Source organism: Lynx canadensis, chromosome A3 (assembly GCF_007474595.2).
Source record: "Lynx canadensis isolate LIC74 chromosome A3, mLynCan4.pri.v2, whole genome shotgun sequence".
Taxonomy (NCBI): Eukaryota; Metazoa; Chordata; class Mammalia; order Carnivora; family Felidae; genus Lynx; species Lynx canadensis.
This window is the reverse complement of record NC_044305.1, coordinates 49,711,571-49,727,804: the sequence shown is the minus strand read 5'-3', so window position 1 is coordinate 49,727,804 and position 16,234 is coordinate 49,711,571. Positions and strand designations below refer to the sequence as shown.

The 16,234-nt window shown below is 53.2% G+C and overlaps 1 protein-coding gene across 1 annotated transcript in view; it reads right to left on the bottom strand.

The window, feature by feature from the left end:
* Positions 1-1,323: 1,323 nt before the first annotated feature.
* Positions 1,324-16,234, bottom strand: part of PYGB (glycogen phosphorylase B) — a 58,778-nt gene continuing 43,867 nt past the window's right edge. The window contains exons 12-20 of the mRNA XM_030310242.2: positions 15,943-16,057; positions 14,404-14,505; positions 13,511-13,658; positions 10,798-10,856; positions 9,013-9,154; positions 7,017-7,224; positions 5,493-5,627; positions 4,157-4,223; positions 1,324-2,802 (exon numbers count right to left, since the gene is read on the bottom strand). Coding sequence (XP_030166102.1) covers positions 2,650-2,802; positions 4,157-4,223; positions 5,493-5,627; positions 7,017-7,224; positions 9,013-9,154; positions 10,798-10,856; positions 13,511-13,658; positions 14,404-14,505; positions 15,943-16,057 — 1,129 coding nt within the window. The 3' untranslated portion in view covers positions 1,324-2,649. The remainder of the gene's footprint in view (positions 2,803-4,156; positions 4,224-5,492; positions 5,628-7,016; positions 7,225-9,012; positions 9,155-10,797; positions 10,857-13,510; positions 13,659-14,403; positions 14,506-15,942; positions 16,058-16,234) is intronic.

The following is a 16,234-nucleotide window of genomic DNA, read 5'->3' as shown; positions in this document are numbered from 1 at the left end:
TGTTTTGCACCTATCAGAGCTGGGGCACATGGCCCCATCCCGTAGTGTCTTCCTGTGTAACTGCTCTGCGTATTGCGCCCATTGGACCTGACAGCCCTTCCTCAGACATGGCACCCTCTACTGGCTCTATCACGGAGGCCCTGAGACAGAGCCGCCTTTCCAGCCCACTTCCATCAGTGACACGATGTGACCTCCTGGCACGTGGTCTCAGACCCAGCCCACCTGGGTGAGCCAGTCTTCACCCTGTTTAACATTTTGTGTGTGTGAGCTGCCTCAGATCTTCATGGGGTGGGCTGGGGGATAGGATATGAAGTAAAATACAAGTGTTGGTATTTTGACAGGTGGACTGAAGAGGAGAAAGCACTAAAGAGGCAGTAAGCACTGGAGGGGCAGTTGCTGGGCCATTGGGTCAGCTAATCAGGTCCAAACACCCCCACCTGCTGGCTTCTATTAACTAAACCTATGATGGTCTAGGACAGATGTAACCACTGATGGTTACAAAACCAATCGTTGAAGAAAAAAAAAAGATCAAGACATGCACAGCTGTAAATTTTTCAGTTAATACGCATGTCCTGGGGCACCTGGCTGGCTCCGTCGGTAGAGCATCCCACTCTTGATCCCAGGGCCGTTGAGTTGAAGCCCTACATTGGGCAAGGAGCCTACTTAAAAAATATGCAGGGGGTGCCTGGGTGTCTCAGGTTGAGTGGCTCTTGATTTCAGTTCAGGTCATGATCTCACGATTCCTGGGATCGACCCCAGAGTAGGGCTCTGCGCTGACAGAGTGGAGCCTACTTGGGATTCTCTCCCCCTCTCTGCCCCTCCCCTGCTCGTACTCTCTCTCAAAATAAACAAAAAAAACCTAAGCATGTCCCCAGACCCAAGACCACCCCAGCAGGGCCCATGGTGCCCCAGTGGCCTGCAGTTCTCAGGTTCTTTGTGTAACAACCCCAAGTTCATGTCTCTCCTGGACTTTGATTCAGCCTGCAGCTACACAATTTAGGGGGAAATGCTCTGGTTTTTTGGAGCATTCCACTTTCCAGGGCCAGGAGTGGGTGGCAGAAGACAGGTGCAAAAAGAACCAATGCAATTTGCACCCAAAATGCCAACACACAGATAACAGTTTATGAAGCAGATTTGACGATTCTTTTGTGAGCTGGCAGTTCAGCACACATACTCTTAAGTCCCACTCACAGCTGGGATAGGAGAATGTGGTCTGTCCTTAATCCCACAGTGATGGGCTGTTACAGCGGAGGGTCTGAGGCCCACACCACCCAACTCCCACCCTGCTCTCAGCGCAGAATAAAACAGTTCAGGTCAACCAAGCACAGGCAGGAAGGTTTAATCATTTTCTCACACAAGGCAGTAACAGCAAGTGGCACAGTGATGGGTCCACATGTGGCCTAAGAAATGGGGCAGCAGAGGGTGTCATGGATTCAACCACAGCCTCGGAATGTGGGCCTCCCCACCAGACCTCTGCAGCTCTGGTGAAGTGTGCATGTGAGCAAATCCTCCATGGCCTGGTTCTGTGAGCAGTCAGGACCCAGGGTGAGGGCAGAGCCCTGTGCCACTGAGATCCAGCATGCAAGGAGGCAGAGCCTCGGGAAGGGTGCTTCCCACCCGTGTCTCCAATAAGCCTGCAGTGAAGCGTGCCAGGCTGCTTCCTGGCTCTCTCCTCTGGGCAGCTGAGAGGGGCTCACCCACCCTTACGGCCACCAGCCTGCCATCCAGGCAGAGTGGAAAAGTGGGCTCCCTTCTGGGCCTGCTCAGTCCTTTTCCTAGACCACCTTAGTTGTACTAGTAGGGAGGGAGACAGGAGACTAGTCTCATGTGTAAGACAGGAGACACAGCCCCCAGGTCAGGGCAGGGGTACAAGGAGGGCATGGATCTGCAGCAGGGGCTGGGCTATCAGCCTTTCCAGCAAAGGCAATGACTCCATCCCAGGCCCCCAGGGCTGGGCCAACCCAGGACAGAATTTCAGAAGTACAATTTTTAGTTGCTAAAACGAGAAAAGGCTTCAGCTACTTTCATTTTCCTGTGAAGTTAATTTTTCTCTTGAAAAAGCAAAACCAAGCTAACTTTGCATCAGCCAGCCTTGTCCTAGCCCAAATCCCCGAAATGCCGGACACAGGTGTCCTCATCCATGTGATCCTCACTCATCCAGGGCCCCTTTATCTGATCAGTCTGGAAACTTGGGCCAGAGCACCTACATAGCAGTTGCAGACTTGGCTTGGAGTACTGGACCCTCCCAGCACAGCCAGGAGCACAGCTGGGCCAGGGAGGTCAGAAACCCACACCAGCTGGGTAGCCCATGTAATGCAGAAACACATAGTTCCCCAGGCTTTGCCACAGCTACCTGCCCAGACCCCAGAATCCAAAAGCTCAAAACTAAAAACAAGCTCACTGCAAGGTGCATGCAAGGTCTCAGAGGAGCCCAGCAGGTGGCTCCACCTTCCCCACCTCCTTGGGACAGGTGGGCTAAAGCTGCGGGGCCAGCTGCCCTGGTCAGTGCTGTGAGCCCCAATTTCCTGCAGAAAACTGGGAACATCTCATTCTTTACACCTTTGCTTCCTTTCCCACCCCAAGCCACCACCACGATCCCCATGGCCCTCCAGAAACAGCACTGAAACAGCAAGGCCACTGCCAGGGCTCCTAATCCTTGGGGAGATTGGGGGGTGGGATCTGCAGGTCAGAGGGCTCCACGCCCCAGATGTCCCGGGCATACTCTGTGATGGTCCGGTCACTGGAGAACTTGCCTGAGCAGGCAATGTTCCTGATGACCTTCTTGGTCCACTCCCTGGGGTTCTGCAGAGGGAAGGAGAGGCTGAGTAATCCTAGGCACCACATAAGACAACCTGCACTTCCAGAACTTCAGGACTGTTCCCAGATGAGCTCTTATCCCTGGGAAGCTTGATGAACAAAGAGGAAATTGCAATCAACAGCTCACTCAAATGGGGGGACCCACCAACCAGAAAAACTACCAGATGATTAGATACAAGGGCAAGGAGTCTGAGAAGGTCCCGGACCTCAAAATGCACCACGTCCTCTGGGGCACGGCCCACCATCACAAAGAAATACCACCAGGTGAGTACTTGCCACTGGCTGGATCCAGGGAAAATGGCCAGGTGGTCTCCCATCCACAGCTTCCCCCAGAGCCTGGCAACCACCCCTAGACTGAGCCAGCACCAAGAGGAGTCTTCCCGAAAGGGCACACTCTGCTGAGGTCTGGGTCAGAGGAGCAAAGGATCCCCCCAGAGCCCTGCCTAGTCACTCAGTTTCCCATCTCCCCCCCCCATTCTTTCATGGGTCCCAAAGGACAGACAGCTTTCCTAAGGGCAGAGGGTGGGGGCCAGAACAGCAACAAATCAGAAATACAAATCCCACAGGCCTTGTCCAAGAACCTGGGAAATAATCCATCCAACCCACAACTCTGCAGTCACACCATGGTAGCCAGAGTCCTCTCCCACTGCCTTCCCTCCCCACCCCCAGGAAAGGGGAGAGAAGAGGGCACCAAGGGACATCCTCGAGACCCCACATGGAGACACTCACTCCCCCAGGGACACTGGCCAGCACATGCTCCACACAGAAAACAGGACCTCCCTCGTCCACTTTTACCAAGGAGTAGGGAGCTGGCTGCAGTGGTCCTGCCCTAAAAAGGCTGCTCCTCACAGCTATGGGTCCCTCACTCTACTTAACATTGAAGCTCACACTTTTCCAAGGAAGCATTCCCATTCTCATTTTTAAACACAGGCTTTCTGTGTGCACATACAAGTCTTCCTGGCTCCACACCTGCTCCCTGCACCCTCCTGATCATAGCCACATGGGAGTGCAGACCACAGGCTGAGGCATCGCCCATTGCCTCTGCCGTCTGCAGGAAGGAAACTCCTGTCCTGCTCACTTGTGTTCTGCGGCAGCTGCTCAGAGGCTGCGTGGAAACGTGCCAGTGTGGACAGCAGCCTGGTCCCAGGGGCACTAGCCTTTTCCAGGGGCGAGCAGAGAGATGGCTAAGTCAGTCTGAGTGGAAGCAGCCCCATTCAGCCTGAGCCCATGATGCAGCTCAACGGTGAACTATGACCTCCCGGGACTGGACCTCATAGATGTCCCCTGCTGCTACCCTGCCAGGGCCACCCCCACCAGCTCTGGGGCCCGAGAACCATACCCTGTACAGCTGGTCCACCTGGGCCTGGCATGCCACATACGCTTCATAATCTGCAAACACCTTGAACCTGAAATGGGAGACAAGAGAGTGGTCCACCGTGGCAGGTGGTCAGGAAACAGGTCCCAGCCATCCAGGTCCTCACACTTTAGGATGACAGAGCCCACCTGGCCACAGAGGTGGCTCTAATGAGCAATACTTTTGTCCTGGGGTACTATTCTATAAAATCCTTGTTTTAAGCCTATGTTTCTTTAAAGAAGTGGGTGTTTCCAATGCACCCTCTCCATGCATGTGGGGTAGAGCCGCACAGGCTGAGAGGCTTCCTGCGGACTCCATCTCCCAGGTGAGGGGGCACAGGATGACAGTGAGGCTCTACGCAGCCATCTGTTCCCAGGTCTAACTGGGCCAAAAATTGGTGGTTTAGAGAAAGGATGTTGTGGGTAAAAATGTAGGATTTATGAACACAGAAATGCATTTTTGTTTATGATGGAGTCACAGGGACAGTTCATGAAACTGCTAAATTTTTCCTTGATCACAGACTGAGCCAGGGCCCAGCTCCCAGCCCTGTATGTGTGGGGCTGCAATCTGATCTGACACCAGCTCACAGCACTCACGGGAAGAGCAATAGACAAAACCAATCCAAAGGCAACTGAGAGTGGAACAGAGGTCAATTCTCAGCATTTGCCAGATTCAAGGATTCTTACCAACAGGGTGGAGCAAAGAACTGTCAAAAGAGGGCAAGTGGCATTGCTGACCTGCTGTAAATTAGTGAGTCTGTAAATGTGGATGTTATAATCAGGGATAGTTGTGTTGTAAAAAACCATTAACTACATCGTACTTTATGTCACAAGTTAATTCCATTTTAACCACTCTGTGTCACCACCGACCAACATTTGCCTCAGCTGGGACTGCAGGACCATGACTGTGGAGGCACAGTGCCCCTCACCCACCATTTCCCAGAGGTTTCTGGTGTGTCCTGCCCAGACTCCTGTTCTCCCCGGGGAAGAGAGGACTCAGGAAATGCCTCCAGGCAGCCCCATCTGAAACCACCTTCTGCTTGTCATGCCATTCCGGGGGTCAGCCAGTGCTGGGGGGCATAGGGCCAGATCATGAACCAGCAATCCCTACCACCAGGGTCCCCCAGCATTCAAGCACCTCCAGAGACCACAGCAGGCCCTGGGTATAGCATGTCAAGGTTGGCGGCCCAAGGCTCTGCCCATGGGCTGGGGTAGGGAGCCAGCCTCACCTCAGTCCAGGGTCACTCCCAAAGTGCAGTCTTGAGCTCACCAGGAGGACCCATCTATCTGACCAGCCAGTGGGGAAGGACATAAGGACAAACCTGTCGTGGTTCAGCAGCATGTTGACAATGTCCCTGAAGCAGTCTGGATCCTTGGGAGAGAAGAAACCACTGCTGATCTGGTCCACGGCCTGCTTCAGCTCGGGCAGGCGGTCATAGTACTCTCTGGCATTGTACCTGTGGGGAGGTGGGGCCAAGCGTCAGCCTTCAGGGTGAGCTGCAGGGCTGTTTGTACTGGGCACCTTCCTGGTCAGAGACTGCCCCAGGCTCCAGGCCCAAGTGCTGCTGGGCCCTGCAGTGATGTGCTGGGTGTGCAGAATGAATCCCACCGGCTCCTTGCGATTGCTGGAAGACACACAATCACTGGCATGGCACTATCATACTCCTACAGGAGGCTGCTTGAGAACTGGCCTGCTGCATGCAGTCTCCACCCCACCTTGCTGCACCCTGCCCTTAATGATGCCCCCTGCTTCCTGCCACCACCCTGCCCCCTGCCACTGGGACAATGAAGAAGGAAATGAAGCATAAACCAGACACAACCAGACCCAACAGTCCTTGGCCATCAGTGAGTTGGGGAGGGAAGCATGGAGCAGATATGCAGTCTCAGGACACGGGATGGAGCAGAAAGCCCAAATAAGGGGCAGGTAGGAAAGGGCACATGGGGCAGTGTACTCTCAAGCTGAGACATCTTAACTCACCTTTAAGCTGTGACTTTTTAGGTGACATTTGGGTTTTCACCCGGCTGGTGCCTGAGGCCTCACCAACTCCCCTGAGGGCTTTTAGACAATTAGGCAATACTGTCTTGTCTTTTTAATTATTGCTCAGAATCAGGCTAGGGCCAGACTCAACAGTGTCCACAGTCATGATCAACAGTGTCCAAGGTCATGAAACATGAGGAAAGGCTGAGAAAATGTCACAGACCAGAGGAGACAGGAGACCTGCTATCTAAACACAGAGGAGTGCCCTGGAAGGGATCCTAGGACAGAAAAGGACATTCATGGGAAACACTAAGTATGAACGTTAATAAATAACAATGCACCACTATTGGTTACCTAATTTTGATAACGTATGACTCTAATTAGGAAGATGTAAGCAACAGGAGAGATGGCAGAAGGGTCTATAGGACTCTGTGCTATCTTTGCAACTTGTCTGTAAACGTGAAACTATTCCAAGGGTTACTTTACAGAATCTGGCCAGAGAATCTCAGCAGTAGCTCAGCCCCAAATCCCCACACTGGCTGAGTGCTCAGAGCTTTCCCTCCAGAGACCAGAACCTTCTACCCTTTTGAAAAGACTCACTCTGGACCCCAGGGACTGGGCCCATGGAGACAAGCACAGAGTAGCCAGCTCCCACCCAAACCAGCCTCCCAGGACAGCTGGTGGGGTGCTCAGGCCAGGAGCAGGCTCAGCCAGCATGCCCACAGCCACCCCCACCTGCCAGGCGGGCATCTCCCCCAGCAAGCGCAGGCCTGGCTCCCAGAGCCCTCTTGGCACCCCCAACCCCCAGTGTTCCAAGCAGTGTCTGGGATGCTGCAGTGCCCCCGATGGCACAGGAAGGAATACACACCCTTTCCGGTCCAGGGCCTCGACGTCCTCTACACGCATGCCAAAGATGAAGAGGTTCTCAGCCCCAGCTTCCTCAGCCATTTCCACGTTGGCGCCATCCATCGTGCCAATGGTGAGGGCCCCATTGAGCATGAACTTCATGTTGCCCGTGCCCGAGGCCTCAGTGCCCGCAGTGGAGATCTGCTGTGACAGGTCTGCGGCGGGGATCACTGCAAGCAGGTGGGCAAGAAGGTGCATCACCACAGACCGCTCACAGCATGGCAGCAATGGGAACTGTGCAAGACACCACACGCCCACTGCTGGCGTTCCCAGAGCAGGTGCCATCTCCCACTCACTCCAGGATGGGCCTGAGCCCTGCAGCCCACCCTGCCCACCTATTAAGGGCTTCCCTTCCTGATCCAGGGTAGCCTGAGGTCAAGATGGTGACTCCTGAAGAGAAGACCCCAGGTAGCAAAGGACCTTTGTTCTAGAACCTTCCAGGGACCAGGCCCAACCATACTTTGGGGTCCCCTGGTTCTTGCTTTTGATGTCATCATTCTCTTTCATCCTGACAGCACTTCTGTCTCATGCTGTCAGCCCATAAGTCTCTTCAGAGCACTTCAAAAGGAAACTGGACTCTTAAAGAACCAGAGAACTAGGAAGGCAGGGGCAATTTCCTCGTGTTCACATGCACACGAGTCACTCTGTGCTGTTTGCAGACTGGGCCCAACCAGCCACAACGATGACCCAAATGCAGTGGCCCTGAGGTGTCTCCAAAGGGTGGGCTCCCTGTGCCTCCAAGACATGATGGATGGGAAAGCCTCATCTTCCCACCCTGCCTTGGCATCCCTGCCCCCACATTCTCAGCTTGTCCATGGAGCTGATGCTGCTTCCCCAGCCCAGTGGCTGGCACTCAGGGTCCGTGAAAAGTGAAGTCCAGCTCTTCTTCAAGGTCAAGCCCAGGAGCCAAGATAAAGAGATACAGGCATCTCTGGCCCCCATGCAGCTCCACACTGAAGGCAGAGGGACACGAGCAAATGTGACAGTGGACACATTGCTGCAGCAAGTTTAAGACCCCAGCTCTGAGGCCCTAGACCAGGTACCCCAAGACCAGTTCTGAAGATGCCCAGGAGCCAGCTGGTCCCATGTAACAGTGAGGAGGGGGAGTTCCACGTGCAAAGGGCAGTAAGATGTGCCAGAAGCTCAGTGAAGAACTAAGCACATTACTGACCCTGAACCGCATATGGTCTGTGACAGCAGAGGGACCAGAGAGACGGTTCAATGACCTGGCTGAGCTGTCAGGAGAGGGGAGCATGTCTGCCTGCACGTCGTTACTCAGCACAGCAGGCAGCAGCTGATCTGTGTGAGCTGCAGACGTGCCTACTACTCAGAGCCAGAATTCCAGGCTCAGGTTTCCCATCACTTGGTTGGGCAAATCACCTTCCTGCTAGGGTCTCCACAAGTGGCCAGTTTAGAAAGGCCTGTCCAGGTCAGGAAAGCCACGCTCCAAGGCACATTTGGCTGCAGGAACTTCTCCAGATGACAGCACACATCCTTGAAGGAGCAGCCCCAGCCTGAACTCTCACCAAAGGGCTGGGTTGTCAGGCCTTGGGCTGCTCTCGGAAAGGACCAAAGAGGCAGGTGCCGGCCCAGATCACAAGTAGGTAATGCCCTTGAGAGTATATAGGTGGTGACAGCAGACGCATCCTCTGGGGGTGGGAGAAGGGAGGGAGGAGGCTGCCCTGGAAGCACATCCTGCCAGCAAGAGCAAGCTCTAGGAGCAGGAAAGAAAACTGGGGGCAGAACAAGGAGAAGGAATGAGGTCACAGGAAGAAGTGAGAAAGTACAGAGACAAAGGTTGAGGGTAATTCTCCGCATGTGAAGGGCAGAGAACTTCTCTAAAGCCTTTTACTACTAGAACAAAGTCTCCCTCTGGCTGGGGCGCCTGGTGTCTGGGACCAGCAATGACCACCCATACTGTGCCCAGGCAGGGGCAGGCCTTCCTAACATGGGCCTACCTTTCTCAGCCAAGGACACTCGGTAGTTTTCCAGGAAGATCACTTTAAGCCTGTCGCCCACAACTGGATCGTGGTTGACGACATTGCCGATGGATGTGACCAGCTTGATGATCATCTTGGCCATGTGGTAACCAGGGGCCGCCTGGAGATGGGAGGGGAAATTCAGCATGAACACACCTATGTGCTGGGCAGCACAGGGTCCTCGGAGGGTCTGGCATCATTCCCTGTAACCGGGGCCCCATGCTAGATCACTGAGGTCACACCCAGTTGAGTGGCCCCCCCTCCGTGTCCTGCATGCAGTCTGGCAGACAGCTTCATGACAGAGGAACCTGCTCTCTGTGGGGTGTGATGTCTACCCGTGACCCAGCTCTACCAAGCGCCTCTCCTGACAGCTGCCCCAGCCTGTGCTGAAACCTGCCAGCCTCAAACCTGTTCTCCAATTCTAGCCAGCTCTTCAGAAATGAGGACGTGAGAGGAGCAGGACTTTTAGAACCACCAACTTACAGGAAACACAGGGAACTAAGGGGTGTACTGGACATGCCAGACAGATGTGCTCAGAAAAGCCAACCTGGGGAAGACACAAAGCCCAATCTCTGTAACAAATCAGTTGCAGAGAGAGAAGAGAGGTAGGCGTGGGGAAAAACCTACTGATGACAAGATTTAACAGACAGCAAGCAATTACACGTTAGGCCCTGCCAGGGTCCAGATTCAAACAAACTATTCCAGATATCTGTAACTTTACTATCTACGTGAGAAGATGGTATCATGTGGTGGTGTTCAAAAGGGTCTGTACTTATTGTGGTTTTGGAGGAAAACATCATCGGGAACACGTGTGAAATACTTAGAGGTAAAGCAATTCCAGGTCCAGAACTCATTTGGAATGATCCAGCGGAGTCTGGGATAGGTGTATGGATATTATTACTATTCTTCCTACTTTTGTCTATGCTGAAAAATTTTAATAATTAGCATTTAAAAAACTGTTTGAAAGCCTGTATCTCTAAGAAATGCACACTGGGATACTAACAAAGGAAATGGCAGGCACTCGGGGAGATGACCATGAGCTGCTGGCTGGGCAGACAGTGCCTGGCCCCGCCTGGTAGGCCCCCATAAAACAACTGTGCTCCACAGTGTCCTCATGTTCTCTGATGACAATGAGGCTCTTGGGGGAAAGTGGCAGAGGGTGGGGACACCAGCCCTAGAGCACAGAGTATGATGAGAAAACCCATCCATCAATGAGTAATGGCAACATACTGGGACTATGTGACTGAGTATCCAAAAGCATGTGTCACGGTGAATAAAAAATGAAATAAAGCTAGGCTGAGCTCACTCACCATGGGTATACATCTGGCTGATGAAGCAGCCAGCAATCTATGTCCACTCAGCACACGAGTACAGGGAAGTGAGTGGGCAGCATGCTGGGACCTGAGAGCTGGGCACAGGTGTGGAAGGGTGGTGGTTGTACAAGGAAAGGCATTGGATGGAGGGCCAACAAGTCCACTGAGGACTCCCCTTGGGGCTAGGACCCCCACTCTCATGTGCTGGGGTCCCATCCAGCTCCCTCTTAATGCTGAGCTGATGGACACTGAACCTACTCAGCCCACAAGCACACCTGGGGAAGCAGGGGCCTCTGGCATTCCGTGTGTATGCTGGCTCTGAGCCTTTGCAGTCTCCAGCCCACTGCGCAGCTGGCACTCAAGTAGGGACACAGTGGCACTGACAAAAAGCATGGTGGTTTGTGCATTCAGGCTAAAAATCAAGCAAGATGCAAAGAGAACATCACCTCACCTTGCCCCCGATCATGACAGTCCTGGGCACAAAGGCCTTGGTTGGGTCCTTCTTTATTCCTGTAGGACAAACAAGAGATTCAGATAAGGCACTGAAGCCAGACATGCCCCTGCTTTGGGACACAGGGTGGTGACCAGAATCCTCAGAGATCAACTCCAAACCAGGGGACATGGCACAGCCACTGGGCCCCCATGTGCCTATTAAGAATTCCCACTTACAAAAGGGGGACAAGCCCCCTAGATTCTGCATTTATATCCCATGGTGAGGAAGGAGGCCAGAAACAGACTCTTCCAAAAGGCTCACAGGAAAAGATGCACCTCTGTTTCCAGAACAGCCCAAAGCAGGTGCCTGGCTTGAGTCCAATCAGTCACCAGCTGTCAAGGCCTTTGCACATGATGGGTATATGACAAAGAGGGGACCTTGAGATCATGGTAATGGCACTGTCAGCACTCAAGGGATGTCAGGTGAGACCCCAAGTTCCCCGCCCCCCTACCTTCACTGTGATAAGAGGTGAGAGGCTATCCCAAAGCTCTCCCACACAGGGGCAGCCAGAGGGTCAAGTTATAACGGTCAGCTCCCCTGCAGCCCCAGCAGACTGAGGGTGTTCTCACCAGGCCCCTGGCTTTCAGTACCAGTGTATATGGGGGGTATTGGAGGATGTCTTCACAGAGGGGTGAGGCAGCCCTACACTGCCTTCACCAGAGGCCAAGAACCAGCCAGAGCAGTGAGAATCGGGGCTGAACTAACTCCAGGTTCTGCCAAGAACATGGCTGTGCCTTAGTTCTGATATCCTCCTGTTTCCAGAAATCAGACAGAACAACAGAGAGAATAGGAAAAAATAAAACAGAAACTACACTTCCACCAAAACTCAGAAAGAGGAAAGAGACACAAAGTCCAGGCCACTGAACAAGTTCTGCCAGTTTACAGGGTGGGTGGGGAATAGGGCTTTGAGCACAGAGGTCTCAGGACCCAGCCTCCTCAGAGGAATCGTCAGCAGGGCTGGTGTCTGGGGCACAGGAAGGAGGACGGGGGCCAGGAGGGCAGACCTCACCAGCCCCTCTCCTCTAGGAAACCCAAGAGGAAGGTCTGGCATCCTGGAGCAGAGGCCCCCAGGGCAGAAATCAGGGGAGCCAGGGCAGGTGGCCTCCTGAACCAGCCTGGGCTTGGAGAAACAGGAGTCCACGGCTGCACAGAGAGGTGCCCGCAGCTGCCTTGGGGTGCCACAAAGCCCCTTTGGTAGCCCTGGGAGGTGCAGCTCAGGCAAATTTGAACAAACACAATACGTGGCTTTGCTACAGACAAGAAATGAAACCGACATCCCAGTGAGAATACCCAAATCTCCAACCTGTGATGGACGTCAGCTTGGAAGAGTCCACGGAGCTGAAACCAAGACCTCAGGGGGAGGACAGGACATGAAAGTGCACAAAATGAGAACTGGCAGGACACGGGAGTGACAAGAAGCCAAGAGACAGGCAAGACACAGAAAGCACAGCACACACAAAGGATGGAAACAAGAAAAGCAGACAACATAGCAGAGAAGGAAAGACCTTTAGAAAAGTTCAGAGAGCAATGAAGAGACAAGAAGATGATAGGTGGAAGGAACCTAGCACGCACCTCGCTGGAATCCTGGAAGAAGAAAACCAGAATAGCTGCACCTAACAAATGTTTTAAATTCATTTCAAGAAAACTTCTTAGAAATAATACAAGACCACAGTAGATGCATTCAGAATGCCCTGAGCATCAGGGAAAACTGACCCACAACGCTCAGCACCAAGACACAGCCCAGTAAATTTAGCACAGGTACTCAGGACAGCACGACACACCAATGCCCCATCCTCCAGACAGTGCAGGACAGACCTGAAAGATGCTTAAGAAAAGAAAGTAAGCCAGCAACGTCACCTGCAAACCGTCCTCCATGTTCTAACCAAGCAATAATTCAGATCGTGGTCCACAGGAAAGGCTGTAGTGAACCAAAGGGAAATCAAAGCAGGAAGGCAGGGCAGGACGGCTGGTGGTGACAGAAATCAGGCTGGGGACTGGGATGGCACAGCAGAGCATCAAGGCTGTCTGCTGGACCAGGGAGAAACCGTGCGTGCACAGGCAAGGGAGATGGTGAGCACAGGCCCCCAGCTACCTGCCTGGTAGAATAGCTGCACTCATGGGACGCCACAGAAAGCAGGCCCAGAAGTGGCAGGTCCTGGGAAGTACACAAGACCGTGCAGAGACTAGGACTGCAGGGGGTGGGGGGTAGCTGGCACATGGGAGGATGTTCTTGAAAGGAGCTTTGCATCTTGAAAAGAATATTTGTGGTTCCTTTGATTTTCAAAATGAATAGTCACAGCATTAAATTACAAAATTTTAAAATACAAGTTTTTCCTTAAGGCTTTGTTATATTTATAAATCTAAAAAATATTCATATTTACTTTTGGGGGTCTTTGATTCATGTTTGCTCTCATAATTGAATGCTGCCTGAACAATTTAAGGTACGTGTATAAATTTAACACATTCTATTTCATTGTTTTAAGTGCACTTTAAGTGTCTCTAATAAGTAAAATCTTTCCAAATAAGACAAGTCTAATGACAAACAACTAAATTTGAACTAAAAACTAAAGTAAACATATAGCCCAGCCTTTGAGTCCCATGACGCCACGGAGGACCCACTAGGACTGTGCAGGGCTGCAGCCAGGGCCCTGTGGCCCCCAGGGACACTCACGGTTGTACAGCGTGATGATGTGCAGGCAGTTCAGCAGCTGCCGCTTGTACTCATGGATCCTCTTCACGTGCACGTCAAACATGGAGGAGGGGTTGATTTTCACCTTGTATTCCTTCTCCAGGAATGCAGAGAACTTCAGCTTGTTTTCCTGGGGAGAAAGGACAAAGATGGTCGAACCCCACAAGTCCCCAAGGTCTGACTAGGCTCCAGCTTTCCACTCAGAGCCAAGGGGACATCTCTGTCCCTCCACAAGCCACGCAGCAAGGTGGGGACTCTTAGAGGCCACAGCTGAGGGTGGAGACATTTTGAGGAAGGGAGGATGGGGGAATGGGGTGCTGAAGGTGGGCACACTCCAAGAGTCGCAGAAATAAACAGAAAACTAGACCAAAAGGCAAACCTGCGAAAGGATAAGAAAAGCAGAATAAAAGGGAGTCATGAGTGTGGTATAAAGGACACAAATGGGGACAGTCAGGGGGGAGGAGACTCAGGATGAAGGACTATTTCAGGGCCCTAAGACCATGTGGCAGCCCAGCAGAGACACAGGCTCATGAGGGACTGAGTTCTCCATCAAGGCTGCCACCTGTCAGGTTTGGAGGGTTCCAGTGGCCCCGGCCTGTCTGGCTGTGAGGCTGGCTGCCCCGGGGAGAGGCTCTCATGCAGCCAAGCAGCATACCCGTGCATAGACGCCAGGACCAGATAGACTTTTGGAGCACCTCCCAGGAATGAGCTCTTCCTGCAGAACTTGGGGCCACGGCATGCCCGGGCTGCTCTGGGGTCTGCACCCATCTGCCTGCCTGCTCCATGACCTGAGCGCTGAGTGGGAGGGATGGACTTGGCGGTCACTGGGCCAGATACCTGGAACACGCAGGAATGCCGCCCCATGCTGGGCCTACCTGCTTGACCTTGGCCACGTCCCTGATGAGTGCCTCATCGTTGACCAATGGCAGCAGCTTCTTCAGTTGGCTCAAGTCAGTCAGGAAACCCTCCCCGATTTTCTGGAGAATCATAAAGGGACACATGCTTGGGGTGCCTGTGTGGCTCAGTCAGTTAAGAGGCCACCTTCAGCTCGGGTCACGATCTTGCAGTTTGTGAGTTTGAGCCCGGCATCGGGCTCTGTGCTGACAGCTCAGAGCCTGGAGCCTGCTTCTGATTCTGTGTCTCCCTCTTTCTGCCCCTCCCTACTCACACTCTGTCTCTCTCAAAAATAAATAAAACATTAAAAAAAATTTTTTTTAATTAAAAAAAAAAAAAAGGGGGATACATGCCTTCTGCCTATTGTAGGACCTGTCCTCCTGAAGACTGTCCTCCATTTTGTCATCCCCACCTCTGCTTTCCTCCCTGGATCTGCTCTGGCTTGGCTCCAGGCCAGCTTTTCTCTCATAGCCCAGCTCTGGGGAAATACCCCCACACTGTGGCCTCAACCACCATGGGCAGCCCCACCCCAGCCTCCCTCTCAGTCCCTGGGCTTGCTCCTGACATTATGTCCCAATCTGGTCAAGCTCAAACATCCACAACAATCCCACGAGCTTCCCTTGTTCCCTTCACAGAAAGGCCCCAAACCTGGGGGCCAACCGTGGCCCAGCGGCTCTTCCTGGCCTGGGCCCTGTCTGCCATCCATCCCCAAGGCTCTGCACCTGCCAAGACTGTGAAATAATGGAGCACCTTCCAGTCACTTCCTGGCCCTGAACTCTCTGCACTACAGCAGCGTGGTCAGTCCAAATGTACCTCTCATCAAGTACCCCGCTAAGTCTCCCTGCTGCTAATGTAGGACCAAGAGGAAAACTCCTGGCCTGCAAATGCCCTGGCCACTCCGAGGCCTGTCCTCCCTCTGCCCGCCTCGCCAGGCACTGAGCCTCGCTGGCCTTCCAGCTCCTGGGTGGGCCACGTCCCTCCACCACAGGGCCTTGGAACAGAGATTCACTGCTTCCAACTCCCTCCTTTTAGCCCTTTGGATCTGTCTTGCTCTCCCTTTTCCAGGGATGCCTTCCCTGACACACGCAGCCCAGGCAGGCAATGTCCCCACCACAGACTCTCAGCGGGCACCACCCTACATCCACCTACTGCATTCTCAAGGCTAGCTGTCACCTGGTGTGCACAAGCACATGAACAATCAGTAACCACTGCATCTCTGCCTCCCAAAACCTCTTCAGTGGGCCTGTGGCTGCTGCTCAACCAGGTGATCCCACCCCAGCCCCTCTTGAAGCCCAGGACCTCACTTCTGAACTCCTGCACAGGCCTCTGGGGCCACTGACTGACTGCCCAGCCCAGCCTAGCACTCCCACATCTGGGTGGCAGCAGGACCCCACCTGGGGTCCCTGGCCAGGAGCCACCACTGGTCAACACACTGGTGATGGGCCTGAGGGCCTTGGGCAACAGATGGGGTGCTAACTGTGCTCACAGCTCTCTGGGGACTCAAAGGCAGCTGGTCTCACCTCCACAATGGTGTCGGCTAGCCCCGGATTACACAGGAGCAGCCACCTTCGGGGTGTGATGCCATTTGTCTTATTCTGGAACTTCTCTGGCTCGAGCTCATAAAAATCCTTAAAGCTAAAACACAGGAAACAGACAAATGTCACAACAAACAAGGTGAGCAAGAGAACATTCAGAAATCCCACTGGAAGATCACTAAGCTCAGTTTTTTTGTTGTTTTCTAAGGAGCACAGAGCAGTCCGCCTTGCTGCCCTCTTTTGAGAACAGTAAGCATGGAGCACATGCTTTTCAAAG